This window comes from Varanus komodoensis, unplaced genomic scaffold, assembly GCF_004798865.1.
Source record: "Varanus komodoensis strain SLA01 unplaced genomic scaffold, ASM479886v1 scaffold46_3, whole genome shotgun sequence".
NCBI lineage: Eukaryota > Metazoa > Chordata > Lepidosauria > Squamata > Varanidae > Varanus > Varanus komodoensis.
In genome coordinates, this window is record NW_025336044.1 from 1,130,707 (window position 1) to 1,152,006 (window position 21,300).

The 21,300-nt window shown below is 57.6% G+C and overlaps 2 protein-coding genes across 2 annotated transcripts; one reads left to right on the forward strand and one right to left on the reverse strand.

Moving 5' to 3' along the window:
- Nucleotides 1-1,544: 1,544 nt before the first annotated feature.
- On the reverse strand, nt 1,545-14,281 carry RASL12 (RAS like family 12). Its single transcript, XM_044445063.1, has 6 exons — nt 14,225-14,281; nt 11,879-12,003; nt 9,984-10,040; nt 4,498-4,571; nt 3,503-3,693; nt 1,545-2,246 (listed from the first exon to the last, which is right to left on the reverse strand). Exons 2-6 carry the CDS (start codon nt 11,994-11,996, stop codon nt 1,862-1,864), a joined length of 825 nt encoding a protein of 274 aa, XP_044300998.1. The 5' UTR covers nt 11,997-12,003; nt 14,225-14,281; the 3' UTR covers nt 1,545-1,861.
- A 4,598-nt stretch (nt 14,282-18,879) lies between these two features.
- KBTBD13 (kelch repeat and BTB domain containing 13) lies at nt 18,880-20,241 on the forward strand. The gene has a single exon (XM_044444925.1). The coding sequence runs from the start codon at nt 18,880-18,882 to the stop codon at nt 20,239-20,241; it is 1,362 nt and encodes a 453-aa protein (XP_044300860.1).
- The last annotated feature ends 1,059 nt before the right edge of the window (nt 20,242-21,300 follow it).

The following is a 21,300-nucleotide window of genomic DNA, read 5'->3' on the forward strand; positions in this document are numbered from 1 at the left end:
GTGATATGGTCACACGTGTTTTTCCCTCCTGGAGAGAATACAGGAGGTTTTTCCACCTGTGCCTGGGAAAACGTGTGTGAGTGTGAAACCGGGTGTGTGCGTGAAAAGCAAGGACACTTCAGTTCCTCACATTACCGCCCCAGTGGCAACACGTACCCCTTCCATCATTTCCTTTTCCGTGGAAATTTTCTGGAAAGAAAGGAGGACGGAAGCAGCAGTGGAAAAACAAGGGAGGGTGCAAGGGGAGCTTGTAACCTTGGGGGAACAGCGCAAGGCGGTTGCCTGAGAAGAGCGTCCTCCGGGATCAGAACCAGGACGCGACCTCGGCACGGAGGGGGGGCGGCGCGCGCGCGCGCGAGGGAAGCGGGCCAAGCGGACGCGGGAAAACGCGGCCCGTGCCCGCCCCAGCACGTCGAGGACTTCGGGACAAAGGCATGCCGGGCGCCCCTTAACGTGGGTGCTGTGCAAACAGGGGACTCGCTCAGCCTTCCCAAGAGTAGCGGGCCAAGGCAACGCCCCTGCGTTGCACGCAGCAAGTCCGGTCCTCGGTGTTCCCGGGCTTTGTGTAGACTAACCTCTAAAGGAAGAGACCGGCCTGAACAGGTTCAGCCTCGCCCTCCTCTTCTCTGGCCATCAAAGCCCCCTGCAGCTGCCCCAGAACGAGGGGCGACTGTAATCACCAGGTTTTTAGCCATCAGTGGTGGTTGCTCGTTTTGATCACGACGGCAATTGGCTCGTTTTGCCATGGCAGTGGTCGTTTAAGAAAATAAGGGTGGCCAAGCGGGTTGGCCCTAGGGGGACCCAACCAGCCCCTCGCTAGCACTTGGCGGGGGGGGGGGGCTCAGCCAGGTGCAGAGCTGGTGGGAGTGGGGAGGGACAGCTTTGTGGGCCAGGCAGCCCCGGGCACCCCCGCTGTTACCGGGGCATGTTCTGCTGGGCGCCCCCCCCCCCTGTTCTGGCCCCGCTTGCAGCTGATCCGCAGCCACGGTGAGTGCTGAAGAAGCGGGCAGGCGACGCATCCGTGGCCAGCAGCGGTTACTGAACGGTGACCCACGTCCTGTCCACAGCCCGTCACCCTTCACACGCCCCCCCCCCCCGCCTTTGCATGTTCTCACTGCTGCTTCCAGGCACAGTGGCGCAACCCGGCCGTGTGAGACAGCGGCCAGGAGGGAATGGGCAGCCCGGTGCCCCGGCGGCCTGTGCAGTTGTAAACCGGCAGCAAGGGAAGGCAGGGTCCACCCCTGCGCCGCACTCGGGCTTCCCACTGGCAGGCCTTGTGAGGAGCTCTCAGCAGGCTGCGAATCGGATCTCCCAGAGGGGGTGCGCTGAGGTTGAGGAAGGCTGGGCTCGCGGGTCCCCAGTGCTGGCCTCCGTCGTTGCGTGTCCGTGAGGATGGGGTGCTCTGCCACCAGTGCAAGTGACCCCGTCTCGGCTGGGCACCTCCGGCCTGCTGCTCTGAGTCCTGCCCAGCAGAGGCTCCGTCGGGCAATTCGGTTGGCATCCGGGCTGCACGTCGAGGGTGCACGGAGCAGCTGGAAATATCCCCAAGGCGACGTGGCAGCAATTCCACCCAGGAGCAAAGCCCTCCGGAATAGCTGGTGCCACTCGCACGCGCAAGGGTGCAAATCCCGCAACCAGCCGCGAGGAAAACTGGCAGTGGGGTGGTCTGCAGAGGAACAGGTCCCTGGCTTCCCCCAGGCTGGGTCCCTGATTCTCCCAGCATGCTTTGCTGTAGAGCGAGCGGCCGTGTGGACCGTCCGGAAGGCCGGCCCGTCCGCCATCTGCAAACGTGGCCGCTGGATCGTGCCGGAGCCTCCACGCAGGCCCGAGTGGCTTCTTCCCGCTTCCTCCGGCTGCCCCGCTAGAATATCTTAAACCCCTTCAGCAGAGTCAATGTGGGCGCCTTCTTCTTGCTCTGCGCCCGGGAGGACTTCACCGTCACCAGCTTGGCCTGGGCCACCGACGGGATTTCCTTGTAGTTGGCGGTGGAGAGCGTGCTGTAGGTGCAGCTGGCCAGGCCGTGCTTGGAGGCCACGGGGACCGGCGTGACGAAATGCAGCGGGGGCTTCTCCTCGAAGATGTACAAGGGGCGGACCGGCAGGTGCCTCTCGGCCTCGCGCCTCACCTCCCGGACGGCCTCGTGGAAAACGTGCTGCACGGATTCGAAATCCTGGCAGGCCGAGACTTCGTGGAAGAAGCAGCCGTACTTGGCGGCGAGAGAGGCCCCTTCCGCTTTGGTGACCTGTCTGGGAAAGGCATTCGGAAATGGAACGAGGGGTTTCCGGGGAAGGGAGGTGGGTGAGGATGGCTATGGGACCCCCACCCCTCACGGGCCACATCCTGAATCTCCATTGCTGGCAGGCAGTCTATAGATGCAGTTCTCTCTGGAAAGCTTGGATCGTGCGCACATGTGCAAAAGAGCATGGACCCCGAGGGGCAGTTCTGGGCCCGAGGGAGGGGGAGCAAAAGGGAGAACGGGCAACGTGCCCTTTTCTGGGGATCGAAGACAAGGGGGGGGTCCGGGGGGGGAGTGCCCTGCTCTTCCTTTGTTACCAAGCCTCTGGGGACTTTTCTCCATGAGGTCAAAGTCCACAGTCCTGCTTGCTTGCTTTTCTGCTGCGTAACCTCCAGGCCAGCACTCCCAGACTTTTCCAGCCGTGGAACCTTTCCGAAGACATTTTTCCCCCACGAAACCCTACCCCCGTCGCTGATTTTTACTCGCCATTGTGAACCCACAACGTCCTCCCCTCTTTCATCTGCTCCTATTGCCCAAGTGCTTTGCAGAAAGGAGTAGGTTTGGAAATAAAGAGAAAACATCTTAGATAGAAGGAATTAATAAAGAGATCATACGGTAATATCCCAAATGAATTCTTTCGATTGTTCCCAACACTACACAATAGAGTCCCAGTAATCAAATGACGTGATTAATTTCCTTGTTTGCTGCTTGGAAGCCAACTGACAATTGAATGGTTGGCCTCGTGTGGCTTTGTTTAGAATCTGTTTTAAATTTGGTTTCCGAGATTTTTCGTGGAACCCCTGCAAGGCCTTTGCAGAGCCACAGGGTCCGCGGAACGTGGTTTGAGCACGTCTGCTCGAGCTGAAGCTAGGCTAAGCGGCTTAGCTCAAAAGCACAAGGCAAAACAGCACCATTTCCCCAGTTCTAAAATAATACCCTCTTTCCCCTGTTCTAAAAATGATGGAAAGGGCCCCGAAAAAGCAGAATCACAACTGGAAGGATCCCCAGTTATCTAAAGCATCTGTAAACAACCGTGAATAAAGAGTGGTGGGTGAGGAGCGCAGCCCTCTCTTCACTGGCTGCAGCTCAGTTTGATCTTATTTTTTTGCCAGAGTGATTTGATGTCGAGGCTGCCTGGAGCGGATTAGCAATTTTATGACAAACGGCTTCACTGAACGAGAGAGAGGGGGAAGTGAACGTGGCAGAGCTGGCAGGAGGGGTGTGTGTGTGCATTTTTATCCCCTGATTCCCCCCCTCCCCACCTACCTGTACTGCTCCATGTCTAGTTTGTTCCCCACCAGGAGAACCGGCGCCTCATTCTGCGTGTTTTTCGAGTGGAGGGTGAGGATGTCCAGGTACGGCCGGCAGCCCTCGAAGCTTCGCCGGTTGTCGATGCTGTAGACAACCAGGAACGCGCTGGCCCAGTTCAGGTATCGCTCGCAGTTCATGGGCGCATCCTGGCAGGGAAGCAAATGGGGCAGTCAGAAACGGGCTGCCCCTTTCCTTGTTCGTTAAGACAAGCTTTGCTCTCTGCCTTGGAAGAAACTTTCTGCTGTTTACCTGCCGGTCCCTCAACTGGGATGGCCATTTGGCTCATCCGGTGTATAAGGCAACCTGCTTTTTCAAGCTATGCAGAGAAAGCTTTCAAGAAAGACCTGGGAAAGATGCATCTGGCAGCTGGGCACATTTCCAGAGGGCGCATGGCACGGCCGAGGGCAAGCCAGAGGCAGGGATTCCACCGCCCGGCGGTGTGGTCTGAGTCCTGCCCTGGCTTCCCCTCGTTGAGGGACCCCCAGTGCTTCCCCCTCCAAGTGCCGCTTCGAAGGGAGTCCCAGAGAGCAGCCATGAGGGGAGGGCTTTCTCAGTGGCCCTCCCCACCAGTGAGGTCTCTCCACAGGGGCCTGTCTGCACTTTAAAACAGTTGTGTGGTCGAACAATTGTGCGGTGTTTTATTGTCTTGTCTGTTCTGGGACCTGCCCAACGAGCTTCGGTGACTGGGCCTTCTACAAAGGATCGCTCTGCGTCCTCATCTTTGTCTTCATGGCCATCCCATCGGCCTCCAGACGTTCTACAGCTGGGTGGGAAAGAGCATCGCAGATGTGCAGGCAGTGCACGCCTGCGGGGGAAGCTCAGCTGTGCAAGCGCATGGCTTTTGGAGCATCGCGCCACATAATCAGCGGTGCTCTGTGCCTCTGTCAATCCCCGGGGACCCTTTGGGAAGCGGCCATTTCCCGTGTGCCTCAAACGCTGCCTTCCAGTACCTGGTCGGCCGTATCCATAACCTTCAGCAGAACTGGCTGTTGATCCACAATTTCTTCTGAGGCGTAAGTGTCCTCTGGAAGAGAAAGGTTTTTTCCAGTGGGTAAGCCAAGCATGAAAAGGACCCCTTAGGAGGCAGCATGCACGATCCCACAGGGTTTCTCTGTAACAGATTTTCTGCAGTAAGAAAAGCAACAGAAGGGAAAGATGGTGGGGTTGGAAGTAGCAGAGGACACTGCCGGGACCCCTCGTAAAATTCGGTGTCATGGTGCCATAAGTCTTGCCAGGAAGGACGCTTTGTTGCAGCCACGTGAGTTGCCCCTGGCATGCAGCCTGGCTCCTTGGGGAGCCCACTGGGTTCCCCCTTGTGGGGTGGAGGTTCGGAGACAGCTGGCTCTTTTCCACCACCTCTGTCTGCTGGCCAGTCTCCCCCAGACCAAAACAAGAGAACGCTGGGAATCTCCTGCAAAGCAAGAATCTTGCTTCTTATTTAGAGTGGCTAGTCAGATGGGCTGCTTGTTTCCTTTTATATCAAGGTAGTTTAAATCCTCGTCTTTTGCCGAAAACTCCGCATTCGGGCTTGAAGAATCCCCTCGGAGACCTTCCGATAAGAGTCTTCACCCACCCCAAGCGCTTTCTCCCCCGCCTTCTCCTCTCACCCTTCCCAGGCTCTGGACTCGGCTCAGAACAGCCACCTGCCAAGAATGTCTGCAAGATTGTATCTGGGTGTTCTTGTCCCCGACACACTGACGGAGCCTTTGGCGCCCTGCGTCTTTTGCTCATAGCTCTCCTGAGATACACCAAGAAAGAAAAAACAAAGGCAGTTGCCTTGGCTCCAAGTCGGGCGCCCCCTTGTCCTCCTAGGCTGGTGTTACCTGCTCTGACTGGCAGTGTCCCTCCAGGGTTTTGGCCAAGGGCCTATGGGGTGGAACCCCTCACCTCCCGCGGATGGAACAGGGGATGAGCCACACTTTGTAACCTTCAAAAGCAGCTGCTGCCCCTCCAACAAGAAGTGGGGCTTGCCTGGGAAAGGAACCCAGCTTGCACCCTGGGCCGGAGGTGCCTCGGCCAAAATTCCAGGCCGGGGCTCTTGCGCAGACGGCAGCAAATAACTCCGACACCAGGGAATGAGACAAGGGCAGAGAGACTAGGGCAGCTCCTGCCCTCTCCCTGCAGCTTCCAGACTTTGTGGCAGCACACAAATGCTAACAGCAACCGGTCCCTCTGGCAGAGAGGCAACCCACCGCCTGGAGCTGCTAGCCCGCCCAAGCATCCCTCCCTGGCAACGTGCTCTGCACCGGGGGCGCCACCCCCCCAGCCCCCATCCAGACGGTGACATTCATGGTTCTATCAACAGCGACTTTCCAAAACAAGAAGCACATCTCGCGGTCCGAGGGAGGGCCTTTCCTGCCCCAGGTTCTCTCCCGCGTGCTCTGTGACTCTCGTTGTGTATTTTCAGGGAAATCTTTCCACAGAAACAGCGGGGCGGCATCGCCCTCTTTCCCCCGTTTGGGTGGATTTTAGACTGGGGGCTCCTAGCACGGCTATGTGAAGGCTTTTCTTTTTTGGTGCATTTTTTTCTAGTAGGAAAAGGGAGTTGAAGTGGAAGAGCGGAGGGAGAACCCCGGAAGCTACTCCCGGAAGAGGCCAATGGCACCTGGACCTGCTGCAGAGCTCCATGAACAAGGAGGAATGCGGGATGCACGGCGCCGTCTTCCCAGTTCACGGAAGAAGACCTGCCTCGTGCCATCACCTGGATTTATTTGTGGATGCTTCCCGGGGCCTGGAGGTTTCCTCTCCGCTTGTGACAGGCCTGCGTTTTCATACTGCTTCTTCTGTCTTTTGCCTTGAGGAGAAAAGCCACTCAGGGATGTACACTGGAACAGATACGTGGTGCCTTCTAGAGATACGTGGAAACACCCCCTACCTGGAAGTTTGAGGAACAGATCCTGCTTGCGAATATCACCCATTCAAGCTACCCTGCCTTTGGGCAAGCTCACATGCGGCCTTCATTCGGACCCTAATGACTGTTTGCAGATTTGTTTATTAAGCGTATATTCCACTATATTGGCCCAAAGGCTCTCTGTGATGCTTGCTGTCTCCTGCTATAAAAATAATTCTGACTTCTTGAATGCAGCAGTGGAAAAACATGCCAGGAATAGTTAGCAATGGCAGCGCATGTTTAAAGTGAGCGTGAAGTTTTGGCCCGGCCTGATTCTTTTTGAAATTATTTGTTTTAGGACAGTCCTTGCCAGAGCTAACACACTTTGCAGATTGCAGGTTTGTGAATTCAAACAGAGCTGTGTGTGCCGTCCAGATGAGAAAAGGAATTCTGGGGAGGGAGCGGGAAGGGGGGGAGGCAGATTACATGCAGGCATCCTGCATATTTTCTTCAGAAGGTTCGACTATATCTTAGCAATGCTGCTACTTTCTGAAGGAAACCCATGAAAGCGCAGAGTGATGGGTGTGCGTTTGTCTCCGTGAAGGCTGTGCAGAAGACAGGCTTGGTGCCGGAGTCGGCAACTGCCAAAAAGCTGTGCTCCCAGATGCTGAGGCGGGGAGAATGTGTGGCGTGTGTGGGAGGGGGACACCCGCCCTTTCTCCTGGGGCGGCCGAGCTCCCCTTCCCGGAGAGCCCTGCATTCGCCCCTCGCGTGGTCAGCTGGAGGCTGTGGGCAGATGCCTGGAACAGCTTTTCCCAAGCGGGTGCCCTACAACTTTGTTGGACGACAGCTCCTAGCACATGTGCGTGCTGGGAGGACGGGAGTTGTCCATACGGCGAGCAGCAGGTCGGAGCAGGCTGCCTTGGGTCAAATGTTCCCGGACCTCCTACCTGCACGAGCGCTAAGGTCGGCGGCAACCGAAATCACGTGGGCTGGAGGGCCTTCTCCGTGCAGCCCCACCTTTCTGGTGCCCTCCCCACTTGTGCCACTCACGGGCTCGGGCCACCTCTGCAGCCGACTCGGAACAGACCTTGCGACCGTTGCACTCCGGTCTGTCCTTCATCGGGTGGGGGGCGGTCTTAAGAGAGCTTTTGCGCTGCATCTCACCTTTGCTGGGCCGGACTGGGACAAGATTAGAAAAGGGAATTAGAGTGGGACACTCTATGATTTCCATACTGAACAGCCCAGCTTCAAAGCCCGGCAGCTCTGGGGAGATATTGCCAATCAGGATGGCAACGCTGGGCTAGGTGGCATTATTATCTGTCCATCTATCTGATTTATGTCCTGCTTTTGAACTCTAAACACTCAAAGTGGCTTACGTTCTCCTCTTCCTGCTCTCAGTCTTATCCCCACAACAACCACCTTGTGGGGTAGGCTGGGTTGAGAATTGCCACCAGCCCAAAAGTTACCCAGTGGGCTCCATGTGGCCGAGCGGGGACTCGAACCCGGATTGCCCAAGTCCGGTCCTGCACTCTTAACCACTCCACCACACTGGCACGATCCGATCAGCTAGCCACCAGTTTGCCATTACATGGGAATGGGAAACCTCTTTGTGCAAAGCACAGTTCCAAAGGATGGCGGAACCCAGTTACGGCTTGTGCAAACCATGGGTGTCCCATTTCAGATGCGACGGCAAACTTTTGCCTTCCACAAATTGCAAGGTCAGGCGGGAAACAAGACAGGGAAAAGGAGGCTGAGATCCGAGAGCGACATCACGGTTTGGCTACTGCACTGAAACGCCTCATTTGCGATGCTTTTTTCCCACATACTCCATCAGTTTGGGGGCTCCATCTCCCGGCCCACAAAGGGTAAAAGAGAATATCATAAGCAAAAAGTTCGGAGGGTTTTCAAGATCCAAACAGCCTCCCTTCTGCACAATCTGGATTTTCCATCTCTGCTTTCCTTGGTATGTGCTCTAAATTTGGCAGCTTGTTTTCAAATAATGGCAAAACAACAGAGCGAGCAGAACTCTGGCAGTTGAAACTCCTTGGGAACATTTCCGGACAAGCCTTCCCTAGAAGGCAGAAGTGAGGATTGCTGAGGTCTCCCAGGGGCTCAAGGATCAGGGCCATTGTTTCTGCCCTGCTCTTAATGAACTCTTTTAGGATCGGTACATCCTGTGCTCCCTGCCCCCACTTCAGCCCTCCTGCCGCGGACGGTCCTGCCAGCAACTGGGGGGTACCAAACGCTCTGCCGTGAGGACTGCTTATAGCCCACCTTGAGGGGCTCGGCCAGGTCCTCTCATGCTCCAGTTTCTATCTGTGGGGCGTAAGCTACCACATTTGTGAGGGTTAAACCCCCACCATCCCGACCTTCTATTTTTAATGGCAGCTGTTTGGAAAATTTGGATAAATCCTGTCTGAAAAGCATTACTTCTGTGTGCCTTTGCATTGTGGGATCAAATCCTGTACTCCTTCTCAAAACCAAGCTGTCACTGTTTAAAATGGCATTCCCCGCTCCTTTCTCTCACCTTTAGCTGTGGGCTACAGTAGACAGGCCATTTTAGCCCAAATATACATTGTAAATAGTCATTGTTGGAATTCAGTTTACAATAATCTTTTGATAGCCCAGGGGGCTTCATGTCCCCTGATCATGCAGAATGTTTAGAGTCGAGATAGGGGTCTGAGCTTATCATGAATAGTTTCTAGTAGCTTGAATTTGCATGTCTGAGCAGACCCTGAGATGGGTTCAAGTTACTCAACTAAAGTGTCAATACAGGCAATTAGAAATATTGTAATCTCATTGTTACAGTGTGATTGACTGACATTTCTTTATCTGTCCTGTGATGACCTCAGAATCTTATTGTAATCTCTGCATTCTGTCATCAATTGCCCTGTACCTGTGTACCTATAAATGCCCTGTAGTGGTATTGAAGCTTGGCAGCAGAGTTCATCTCTGCCTGCCCGGTAATGCATGCATTATCGTGAGCACCGCGGGAACCTTGGGGTAAATTCAATAACGCCTAGATGGTCTGGACGCTTGGTCTTTCCCACGAACCCGAGTTTTATTCCCTCTTCTCAAATTGAGATTCCGGGATTCTGACACAGCCAAGATGTGGGTCAGGGATTTTGCTTGCTGCTCGCAAATCAGCCGAGAGAAGGCAGCCTGGCTGGCGTGCAGCTTCGCCTCGAGTGACCCCTAGAATTGTGCAGAAATGTGGCCCAGGCCAGGCTGGGCCCGTGGGCGGCAGCTCCCCCTCCCCGGTCAGGGGTTATGGGGTTTGGTTGCTGGGGCCGGGCAGCTGCAGAACGGCTCCATGGGAAGGACTCTTTGCCTCCTCCAGGCCTGATGGCCGGAAAGCGGGCTTCCCCAAGAGCTGTGGGTCCACCCCTTGCATGATCCCCAGCCAGGACACCTGGGACCCAAACGCACGTGCTGTGGCAGAGCAGTCGCTTCGCTCCAGCACTCAGGACTGGGGGAGGGGGGGCGGCCCTGGTCCACGTCCCGGAGAAGTGAGTTTCCGCTGTCAGGGGAGAAAAGGCACAGGGGTGGAAGGAATGTGAGGAGAGGGGTCTGGAAGCTGCAGCCGGGGCAAAGGTGCCTTACCCAGGTGAGGATCATATTCGCTTATGAACCGCTTGGTTAGAAACTTCACCGTCAGCGCTGTAAGAAGCAAGAAGGGGGCAGTTAGCATTTTTGCGAGGACTGAGCCAGCGTGTCCTATTTGCACAAGTGGTACAGTCCTGCATGGAATCCTGCAAAAACTCTGTGGGGCTGGTTACTGGCAGTGAATCCTCTGCTGGGGGACATCAGCCTGTCTGTGGCAGGCAAACCCCATCGCAAGGCACATCCTATTACAACCACATCCCGCTTTCATGGCCCCGTTTCCTTGGCTTTCCCTGCTTCGGGTGGCCAGGCAGGGAATGCCAGGCCAGGCCTCATTCTGGGATGCCTTTTGAATGTATTCTTTCTATCCTTTTATCTGTTTATTGTTTCACTGCTTGCTGCTCCAGAATCAGCCTAAACATGGAGCAGCATAAAAACACTGGAGATACATCAATTAGGAAATGAAAATGAAACTCCCCCTGAGGGGTAGCAGCTGGGGAGGCTGCTCTCCAGTGCTGTCTCGACGTCAGGCAAACCCCCTTTTGCACCTGGAAGGACCAGGCAGACAAGAACCCTCCGAAGGAACGGCGGTGTCCTCTGCCCTCGGACGCACTGCTTCTCGCTCGGCGAATTTGAATCTCCTTCTCCACTTGGCTGGCCACCAAGACTTCGGGTGTTTCTGCATGACCCACCAGCCCAGCCTGGCCGATCAGCTGGCTCCCGCCGAGTAAGACAACGGGGCGGATGACCCAGCACCCCCTTGGAGGCACCACAGCACTCCCAATAAGCCGGAGCTGGGTTGCCGGGACGGCTGGTTGTTCTCAGACAAGCTGCCCTGCAGGAATCAGTCTCAGCTGGAACAACAAAGCAAAGCATCCCAGGACAGGTCCGTGCACTGGGTGAACCTGGGCGTTCCTCTCCGCCTTCCTCTCGGAGACACGCTCTCTGCTTTTCGTTGTGTCAAGGGAAGCTCTGCCCTCTGGAGAAGCGGTACGCCTGCCGCTCGGGGCTGGTGCCGACACTGGGCAGCCCCCGCCAGGGTTCTTGCCATGGCCCCTCCGCCCCAGCGGCCCTGCTCGACCTTGCCTCCCTCTTGGTGCCTGGCATTCTTTCTTTCTGACGGCTCGGGAGCCTTCCCCACCAGCTCCACACAACACCCATCAGCCCCAGGCAGCCTGGACAGCAGGCAGTCATTACGAACGTCGTGGCTGAGGACTGAGGGGAGCACGAGGTTGGGAGGCTGTTTGAGAAGACCGTTTCTGAGCTGTTATTGGGGCGGGGGGGGGGGGGCTCCATTGCCCTTCCGGCAGCGCTTTCCTCACGGGCTCCCAGATGCTGGCCTGGTCACGCAGCAGCACGATCGGATGTGGGGCACAGGGGCTCGTGGGCCGGGGGCGCCCAGCTCAGGGCTCGGCATGATTAGAAGGCGGCTCTCTGGCCACGTCGCCGCGGCTGGCCCGGGGTCCCGCCGTGGAGGCTGAAAAGGCCCCGGGCCTTAAGCAGAAGCCCCCTCGCCCCGTGAGCGGCAGCGGGCGGCAGGTGCTCATCGCCCCCACGAGAGCGGCCTCCCCCAGCCTGGTGCCTTGCTGGCTGCCACTCTCAGGGCTGGCTGAGGGATGCTGGGACTTGCAGTCCAAGCATCCGGAGGGCATCAGCCTGGGGAGGGCTACTGCAAGGCTTCGCGCTCCCCACAGGCCTGCCCACCTGTGACCCCTCCTCCAGCCGGCACAGAGCCGATTCCTCCGCCTGCACAGGAGCCGCTCTGCTTCTGGGTGGGGACATGCGGGCGGCACCGCTGGAGCCACGGTGGCCAACATGGCTGCGCTGGGGTGACAGCCCCGGACCTGGGCCAAGTCCCCCACGCACCCCACAGAGCCCTCCCCAGACCTCCGGACCTGACTTTCCAGCTCCCCGGAGTCCCAAGATGGCCACGCTGCACTCTTGGAGAAGGCCGCAGGGATGACGCTCATTCGCGCAGGAGGCGCTCCGTGGCTTGCCAAACATGGACGACATCCTCGGACTAGGGAAACGACAGACAGTGTGGGGAAGGTCGTTAGCCGCACGTCATTTGGTTCCTTCTTTAACTTCCTTGGAGAAGCCTTGATCAAACCCACCAGGCCTCAGCAAGAGAAAATGCCGCCCACGAACAGGCTGGCTGGCAAAGCTCAAGCTATTTTCACCGAGTGTGTGCAGACAATCGCAACTGCACACTTCGTGTTCCTAATAGCGTGAACGTACCCAGCCGTCCGTGCACACGAGAGGTGCAGATGTGCCCACAGGCAGAAGGCGGCTGTTTCTGCCAAGCGAAGGCACGAGACGCGCAGGCTGAAGGGTGCACACAAACCACCCTGATGCTGCCGGGCAATGGGCTTGGCCGGCACTTCGCTGGCCTCAGAAGCCGGCTTGGCAACACGGGACACTGCCTGCAACAGAGCCAGGCTGCTGGGCCCCGTTTCAGGACTGCCCCTATGCTCCCGGACAGCTGCTTCCCGGGACTAGGCCAGGGCCTTCCCCAGCCCAGCCCAGCCCAGCCCTCCCTGGGTGTGCAGCAGACCGAGACAGCCAGATTCTGGATTTTGCAAAGCAGAGGACCTGGTGCTTCCTACCCGGAGCGTGGAATCCACCTAGATGGCTGGTCCCATCGCTTTTCCTTGCTTCCCATCAGAAATGCTGAAACATTTCTCCCAAGGCAGTAAGACGTTTCAACTAAAGGATGCTGCATTTTGGTTCTGCCTCTTTGGTCCATCAAGCCCCTAGAAGATGAGGCCCCTGAGAGATGCTGCATAACTGAAGAGGTTCAGCACTTGGGCAAAAAGCAGGGCACTGGCCGCCCCAGAAAGCTGAGCCTCGCCCAAGACGCAGCTAGTTCTTCTTCAGAAGTTCCCCTGACTGCAGCACAAGCAATTCCTGCCAGCAAGTAAGCGGAGAATAAGAGATCTGGGGGGATCCGGGCTGACAGGCAGTCTCCGGCTCATCCGAGGGTATTTTCCATCTCGTGCGGTCGTGAACGAATTTTCCGTCCCTTTCCTGCCAAACCGGGACAAGCAGCAAGCCTGGTCCAACTGCTGGCTTCTAAAATGAGAGCTGCCAGAACTCTGGACTGTCTAGATCCCACGAGTGCAGGGGCTGCCCTGCTCAAATCAGAGCCACGGTTCTCCCTGCATGGCATCCCAGCAGCTTTGCAGCTCTACACAGAGAACTGCGCCAGCCTCCGACTGAGGAGATTCCCCGGCATTTGATTGTCGGCACAACGTAGCAGCACTGTCCGTGCCTCCATGGGGCATGAGCATGGTGCTTCGCAATGTAAGCCAAGCGGGGCAGTCTCTGCCCTGAGGACCTTACAGTTAATGGTTAGTACCGAGAGGAAAGGAGGCAAGCAGGAAGCGGAGGATCGCAAGGGAGGACTCACAGTCTGAAATTGGGTTGCACATAAGCACGGGCAAACAGCCCTGCTGGGTCAGGCCGAGCTTGATCTGGCCCAGTGTCTCTTTCCCCCGGTGCTTAGTTCAGGGCCTCTGGGAAGCTCGGAAACAGGGATGGTTCAGCTTGGAGTCCTGCAGCAGCAGGGGGTGGGACCGGAGGCCCTCTGGCCCCTGCCCTTCTGTGATTCTGTGAACAGGGTGCCCAGTCATCCCCACACACAGAAGCCTGGGGATTGCAAGCCAGGGGACTGCAGATCCATCTCTTCGGACCAGACCCATGCTCGGCAGAGGGTGGGGCAGACAATCATTCTCTCCAGGGCACTGATGTTTCCACAAAAGAGGCAACCCGGGCAGAATGCATGTCCGTGTGTTCTCACAAATGGAATAACAAGCCGGGCACTGGGCGTTTTGCGACAGCCAGAGAGGCCCGTGCAAGCAGAGGCATCTGTGGTGCCAAAGCCCGACTGGGCCGGATGCCTCCTCCCACCCCTCCTCAGCCCCTCCTGGCTGCCTCAGGCTCGTCGGAGCCACCTTGGGAGGGCTTGCCAGTCAGCCCCGTTTCGCCGCGGAGCGACTCTCCGGGGGCACTGCGCAGCTCCCCATCTGCCTGGCACCGGCCTGTGGAAAAGCGGCAGTGCCTGCCGCGTAAGACTTTGGGGCAGAGGTCCAGAGTTCCTCATGAGCAGGAGGGTTCCCAAAGGAACAGGGATGCACTCCATTTTGGAATAAACGAGGCCGTAGGCATCATTGTCAGAAGCCCACTGAAAAGCTGCTCACTGCTTCCCCGGGAGAAGAAGCAAAACTGAACCAGCGGCTCACCTTCCGATCAGAGCTGGGCTTTCCTGGGAGCTTGGCAGAGGAGGTAGTCCGGAAAGAGCCGGAGGTGTTTAGAGCCACACAGCCGTGGCTGCTCTCCGCTGGGCTGCCAGGTCCCTGCCTCCGGGGTCCCCGCAGCGAAGCAGGGAGGGAGCCGGCTCTCCGTCTTCCCCAGAGCTGCAAGTCACTCGGAGTTGACCTGAATGAATGAGGCGCAGACTCCCGTTCCCGTCACTTTCGCCAGCTGAGCTCCAGCCAAACTCCTTGTAAGGAAAGCTGCGGCTGCCTTTCCTGGCCTCTGAAGGACAAAATTTCCCATCGGCAAAGGGCAGGGTGAGGGCGGGGGCCATTCCTTCTGGAGGGGAAAAGGCATATTCAGATGCCCTGAGGAGGGGGGGACGGATGGGACTTCCTGACTTCAGCCTGAAAGTGGAATCAGCCAGCAGGGCCCTGGGAGCTCTCCTGGGCACCGTGCGTTGCTCCTGAGCGGCTCATCTGAAAGCAGGGGCTGCCGGGGGGAGGGATCTGGGCTTGTTTCCAAGGCTGTAGGGACCCAGAGGTTCCGCTTCTGGAGAAAAGGAGGCCCCAGCGGATGCAGAAGCCTCGGGAGGGCCCACCGCTGACCCCTGCCTTGGGCTCCCTCTGTCTTCCTAGTATGGTTTTAGGTCTGTGACCCAGGCATTTAGGTCTGGCTGCCATTTAAATTTCCCACAACGCCCTAGAGCTGGGAGGCATTTAGGTCTGGCTGCCATTTAAATTTCCCACAATGCCCTAGAACCTGGAGGCGAGGAACTTATGGTTGGCATTGGGCCTCCCTCCTGAAGCACTCTTGGGGAGCTGAGGCCGAGCAGCCCTCTCCACTTAGTCCAGCGCTTGGAGAGCTGCCTCATGGTGGCCCAACCAGCCATGGCCCCCCAATCTGCTCTGGGAGCAGTCCCAGAGGTCCCTAGCCTGCCAAGGGCTTCCTTCCCCCCTAACTGTTGGCTCAGATCCCCAGCAGTGATGGCTCGCAGTCGGGGCGATGGGATTTGGCACTCGGCCTGCAGCAGACACACCTGCGTGAAATCTGCACATGCTGATTTCTGTTTCTACTTCCAGACCCAGCCATCATTCCGAGCGCCGACACGGCACAGGAGGCAGAGGCGGTCAATTCACTTCTCCTCCAAATTGCCTTGAACGAAACCCATCCTTCCATTTCTTGGCACCCCAGGCCCTTCCGAGCTGGGAGTCTCTCTTGCGTTAAAAGTAATGTGCAGCATTGTGGAAAACATTCAGAAAAGGGTGGCCAGGGGGCCTTTTCCTCCCCCACCCGATCGCACACATGCCCCTTAATATGGCAGCATTTGCACCAAACTGGGTCTCAAAAGTTGGGCAAGAGAGCCACTCAATCCAGAGCAAGTTGCAGGGGTGCTGAGGCTCAGTTTTACCTGCCTAGGCCCAGTCCAAGGCTTTGGTTCTGACCTTTAAAGCCGTGGGAGCCCGGTCCCATCAGACATGGTGCAGCTCCTCCATGGAGGGCCTTTGCAGGGGGCCCAGCTCCAGAGGAGAAGCTCACCATGGATGCAAATTCCCAAGGAGAAAGAAGGGAAGATAAGGGAGGCGGAAGAAGGAGAGAACGAAGCGGAAAACGGGAGGAAAATTGCTTAGACTCAAAGTTGGGTGTGGGGAAGTGTGGCCTGCCAGGTGCTGTTAGACTACATCTCCCACCACCCCTGACCATTAGTCATGTTGACTGCTGCTAGGGAGAGTTGTAGTTCTGCAATGTCTGGAGGATCCAGGTTCTACATCCCTGCTTAAGAAGAAATGTTTCCCCAAAGCGTATCTACTCAAAAGGAAGACTGGGTGAGCTTCCTTCAGTTGAGCTGGTACAGGATGGCAGCACCATTTCCTCTTGGAGTGTTATGTCTTCTCTTGAGTTCTCTTGGGCCCTGGACCTGCAGGACTTTCAAAAATTCTAAACATGCAGAGGTTGTGCAACGGTCCAGGTTTGGTAGCCTTCAACAGTGCCAATGCTGGATGGAAATACCTTTTCAATGTGCACAGTTGAAAATTTAAAAAAGCTCAATTCCACTGGCAAATGCTGCAGGAAGTTAGGATGTAGGCTTCGACACCTGCCAAATGCCGGAACCCTGCAGGGCCCATGGACGGCAATTGCTCTGCGGTGGCCTTCCAGCTTCCTCCAGGAAAAAATCTCATTTGCTTCAACTTGTTGTAGCTAATTTGCTTCCCAGCTCATATGGAATCACCTACATGCGCAGACCTTAATGGGCCTCTGGACTTCAGCGACTCGCCCGGTCTGCGCTAGAAGCTCCTTCAAGGCCAGCCCTGAGCCCTTCCGTCTCATCCCATTATTTATCCATTTATTTTAAGCAAGCACTCGCCGGCTATTAGGAGAGCTAAATCGTTGTAAACAGAGTCCTGGGAAACGTCTCTGACGGCCTGTTGCCGGGGCAGAGAAGCCCTTGCAAGTGGCGGAGCAGAAATGTCTGGTTAGGGCAACCGGGCTGCTCTTCCGTCACGCAACTACGTGTTCCTGGGCCGGCGTGCGTGTTTGCTTTCTATTCCTGGAAGCAGAGAGCGACTTCTGGCTGTGGCTTGTTGGGGTGAGGCCACGTGACTCTCTGGGAGTTCACGTGTCTGGGACCCATGAAGAAGGATCCCCACAGTGTGCTGGGAAAGACACTGCCGCTTGGCTCGGAAGCACTGGGCTAAGCGGGAAAGGGGGTGGCTTTGAGGCCGCATCCTGTGATCCGGGGCAGTCAGGGCAGGCTTGAGTCCTGAGCAGGACCCCAGAGGGACGGGCCTGCTTGTGCAGTGTCAGGCTTGGCGCTCGGAGGCCTGCAAGCCCGTGTACACGCACGTATTCCCATCGTGTTGTCTATCTGCTATTCAGGAGGAAAAGCGCAGAGCTCGCCTTAATGCTTGCCCTTTCCTGAATGCCAGAGTCTGACAGGAACGGCTGCATTTGGATCAGCACCTCAGAATATCGTTGCAGTTGTGTTGAATGTATGCAGCCTTAAATAGCGGTTCTGGAGTGAGGGCGCAGGGGGTGTCTGTGCTCGTAGCTTTGTGCACATCATCTTTAGGGTGGGATTTCTCAGTTGAAAATGTTGCACGTTTCATCCCATGGCACAGCTTCCTTTTGCAGGATTCCTGCCCAAGTTTCTCCTGCCCGAAAAAAAAGGCCTGAGACCCTGAGGCTGCCCCAGCCAGATCAGCCAGGGCTCGCTGTTCACAGATTTTGGGACCGATGTGCCAGGCTGCCGTTGCGCTTGGGTATCTCGCAGAGGGCTCTCTGACCTCCGTATCCTCTTGTGTGGGGCATGCGCGATCTTTGTTCGACTCACCCTTGTTCAGACGCGTGAGTGGGGTTGACTCCTTGGGTTTAAGTGGTACAAGTCAGGTCACAAACACATAAATACTGTTAATTTATATCATTTTAAGGAAGTTTATTTATGTTTGTGAGCCGCCTTGAGGCTTTGGCGAATGGGGCAGCATAGAAGTTTCCTAAATAAATAAATAAATAAATAAATGCACGAGTAGGAATAATGGCTATAATTAAAATAGAGATGCCAGGCACCTGCCCACACTGGGACGGAATGAGGCCAGCAAGTTGCCCAGGAGCGCAATGGCCGACCTTGACCCCTTTCTCCATCTGAAGGTTTGCAGCTTTAAACCATGCTTGGACCTGGACAGTCCTTCAAACAGGGAACAGTCCTCTGTAAAGAAGAACACATGGAGGACACTCTGTACAGCAGAACACGTTTGGTGCTGCCCCGTCGGATGCCTTGCCAAGCACCCTTAGAGCGACGCACCGGGGTCGACGTTCTGGAGAGCGGCCCTGGGAAAGGCCTGGATTTCTGGAGCAGTGGCTAGCCAGGCCGGTGCTTCTGGGGACCCCCCAGGGGGAGGCGTCGGTGCTTCTCCGGGGACCCCTCGCGCTCGGCCAGCCCCTTCTGCATCGCGCCACTGCTGCAGCGGGAGAGCCCCTGGCAGGGCCCCCTGGAGTAGCGGCCCGCCCCACAATTCATGCCGGTCCGGGGCTGAGGAGCAGCTGTGCCGAGCACGAGGGGTGGTCCTCCTGGGGGCAGTGCTGAGGGGCCGCCTCCTGGCGGGGCGGAGGGGCACGTGGCCCACGGCCGTTCCAGGCACACGCCCCAGGGTGGGCGACTCACCCTTCCCCGTGGGAATGCTGGCCCATTGGATTATGAAGCCAGGAGACCTGGGGACGACTGTGGGAGCGGGTTTGTGCAGCAGAAGGCCTGCCAAGAGGGCCCTGGGGCCCTGCGATGCCCCTCCTGCAGAGCCCTCTGGAGCTGGTGGTGCCCTCTCCCTCAGGCCGTGTTCCCGTTTCCACTGAAGGTGACCTCCACGAACCTGCCAGTTCCAGGTGCTTTTATTTTAGCTGCCCCCCAGCTCCGGAGCTGGGCAAACGTTGCTCATATCAGTTTGCAACTTGCCTTTGGAAAGGCTTGGGTGCTGCGGCTGCCCGGTCACACGGGCCCGAGCTATCTTTAGAAGGAGGTATTTATACTGCAGAGTTTGCTGCCCAAAGGACCGAACGCTCCGCTCTTCGCTGCTCCGTTGCGGTGAGGGAGCTGCAGACGGGCCAGTGAGGACCAGATCCTGGCCGCAAGAGGCCAACCTCGGCCGGGGCCATGCAGCCAGAGCTTGCCGAAAGGGTGCGGATCCACATGGAAGAGGAGTCCTTTTCTGTGGACAAGAGCCTTCTGGTGGAGCACAGCGAATACTTCCGGGCCCTCTTCCAATCAGGCATGCGAGAAAGCACACAGAAGGAGATCCAGGTCCGGGACCTGAGTGCCGTGGGATTCTCCATCATGCTGCAGATCCTGCAGGGGGAGCACCCTCTGCTGAGCTGCGAGGAGAACCTGAAGCTGGTGGAGTGCGCCTCCTTTCTGCAGGTGAAAGCCGTGGCCAAGTACCTGATCGCTTCCATCAACTCGGACAACTGCTTCCTGCTCTACCAGGCAGCGGCCGTGTTCGGCCTCCTGGACCTCTTCCACAGCGCCGCACTGTACATCCGCGACAGCTACTCCGACCTGGAGGAAGACCTGGACTGCCTGCCCCCGGACCTTCTGGGCTACGTGGAGTCCCTCCTCCCCAGCACGTTTGTGGCGGTGGGGGCTCACACGCCCACCTTCGAGTTCCTGGAGGATGTCTCGCGCACCATCTGCTACCTGGATGAGGACAACAACCAGTGGCGGACCCTCTCCTGCTTGCCCCTGACTGCCACCACCTTCCTCGCAGGCATGACCACGCTGGATAACAAGGTCTACATTGTGGGAGGGGTGTACGGGTACAACAAGCAGGTGGTGGAGCAAAGCTTTTGCTATGACCCTGCCAGCAACAGCTGGAGCGAGTTCCCCAGCCCGCAGCAGCTCCGCTATGACGTCACACTGACGGGCCAGGAAGGCCACCTGTATGCCATCGGCGGGGAATTTGAGAAGACCCCGCTGAAGTCCGTGGAGAAGTTCGACCTGTCCAGCAAGACCTGGAGCTTCGCTTCCGACCTGCCCCAGGCGGCCGGAGCCGTGCCTTGCGCCCAGACCATGGGGCGCATCTTCGTGTGCCTGTGGAAGCCGCTGGACACCACGGTCATCTATGAGTATGCACCTGCGAAGGACGAGTGGCTGCCCGTCTCAACCCTGAACAGGGAGCAGAGCTATGGACACTGCATGGTGGCGCACCGGGATAACCTCTACATCATGCGGAACGGGCCGTTCGATGATTTCCTGAGGTGCGCCATCGACCGCTTCAACCTCACCACGATGCAGTGGACGGCCTTGCCCGGGCAGTACATGAACAGCAAAGGGGCCCTTTTCACTGCCGTCATCAGAGGGGACACTGTTTACACGGTCAACAAGATGCTGACCCTGCTGTACAGCATAGAGGGGAATCAGTGGAAGTTCAAAAAGGAGCGGGCCGGCTTTCCAAGGAGCGGCTCGTTGCAAACCTTCCTCCTCAGGCTTCCGAGAACGGATCACAGCATTGCAACTTAGACCCGGAGGGGGCCCTTCATCCCTTGCTCAAGCACTGGCGTCGCCTCCGCTTTCCCAGGCGTCCTGGGACGCACCCAAACTGGCTCCAGGCTTGTGCTAACACTGTGATGCATACGGATGTCTTTTGAGGAGACCACTGGGGCGATCCGGGCTACCTCTTTGCCCCGGGAGCGAGTGCCCCACGGCTTGCTTGGCTCATGGCCACACCTGGGTGTGCCATTGGCAGGCAGCTTTCAGGGGACCAGCAGGTAGTCCAGTTCTCCAGAATGGTAGCAGTACTTGCCTGTTGGCCGACTACCCACGGAAGGCCAGTGATGCCCGGAGGGAATGTTATAGACTGACGGAGAGAGGGTCGGCTCTGGGATCTTCGAATGTGCCATGCGGGGCTTGGAGAATCGGACTGGCCAAGTACCTCCAGGCCAGGGGTACGGAATCGTTGACCTGCCTGTTGGCCAGATCCCCAGATCACCTTCTTAGGACCTACCCCCCACCCTCTGGCTGCAAATGGGTGTCGAGCCTGTTCCGGGGGTGGGGAAATGTCACGCTGCCTGGGCTCAGCTCTGCAGGCTCCGGTCCACTTTGTTGCGACCATGGGTCTGAGTTCCAGGTAAGCATGCCCAGGAGTCGCATGCTGCTCGCAGATTCCCTCCTCCTGCTGGGCTGTCGTGCACGATGCTGGTGGCACGAGGGGAGTTCCACGAGTGTTTGCAGACTGCCCCCCACGCGCGGCCTGGCCTTGCAAAGCATGCTGAGCCCAGAGGGAGCCTGCAAGCACTCACTGAGCTCCGGCCAGCAGCCCCACAGCATGGCAAGGGGCACTGCCGGCGGCCACGTGGGGCTGGCCAGGACTGCAGGCCCGCGCGCAGCTTCTCCCTGCCACCTGCGGCACTGCCTGCCCTCCCCGCGGCCCTGGAACGCGCCCTAGGGGCATCTGAAATCCAGCTTGCCTCCAGTCTGAGAGAGCTTGAGCACCTGCTGCTTTAACCCGAACTGTGGTGAGCGAAGCAACGACCTCTTCGTGAGCCTCTTAGGAAGCCCCCTTGCTCCACACGGGCTCCG

Coding starts and splice junctions, on each gene's coding strand:
- RASL12 (XM_044445063.1), bottom strand. CDS start 11,996: ATGTCGTCCATGTTTGGCAAGCCACGGAGCGCCTCCTGCGCGAATGAG. Junction 10,041..11,878: donor CCGGGGAGCTGGAAAGTCAG/GTCCGGAGGTCT, acceptor TGCTTCTTACAG/CGCTGACGGTGAAGTTTCTA. Junction 4,572..9,983: donor CGAATATGATCCTCACCTGG/GTAAGGCACCTT, acceptor TTTCTCTTCCAG/AGGACACTTACGCCTCAGAA.
- KBTBD13 (XM_044444925.1), top strand. CDS start 18,880: ATGCAGCCAGAGCTTGCCGAAAGGGTGCGGATCCACATGGAAGAGGAG.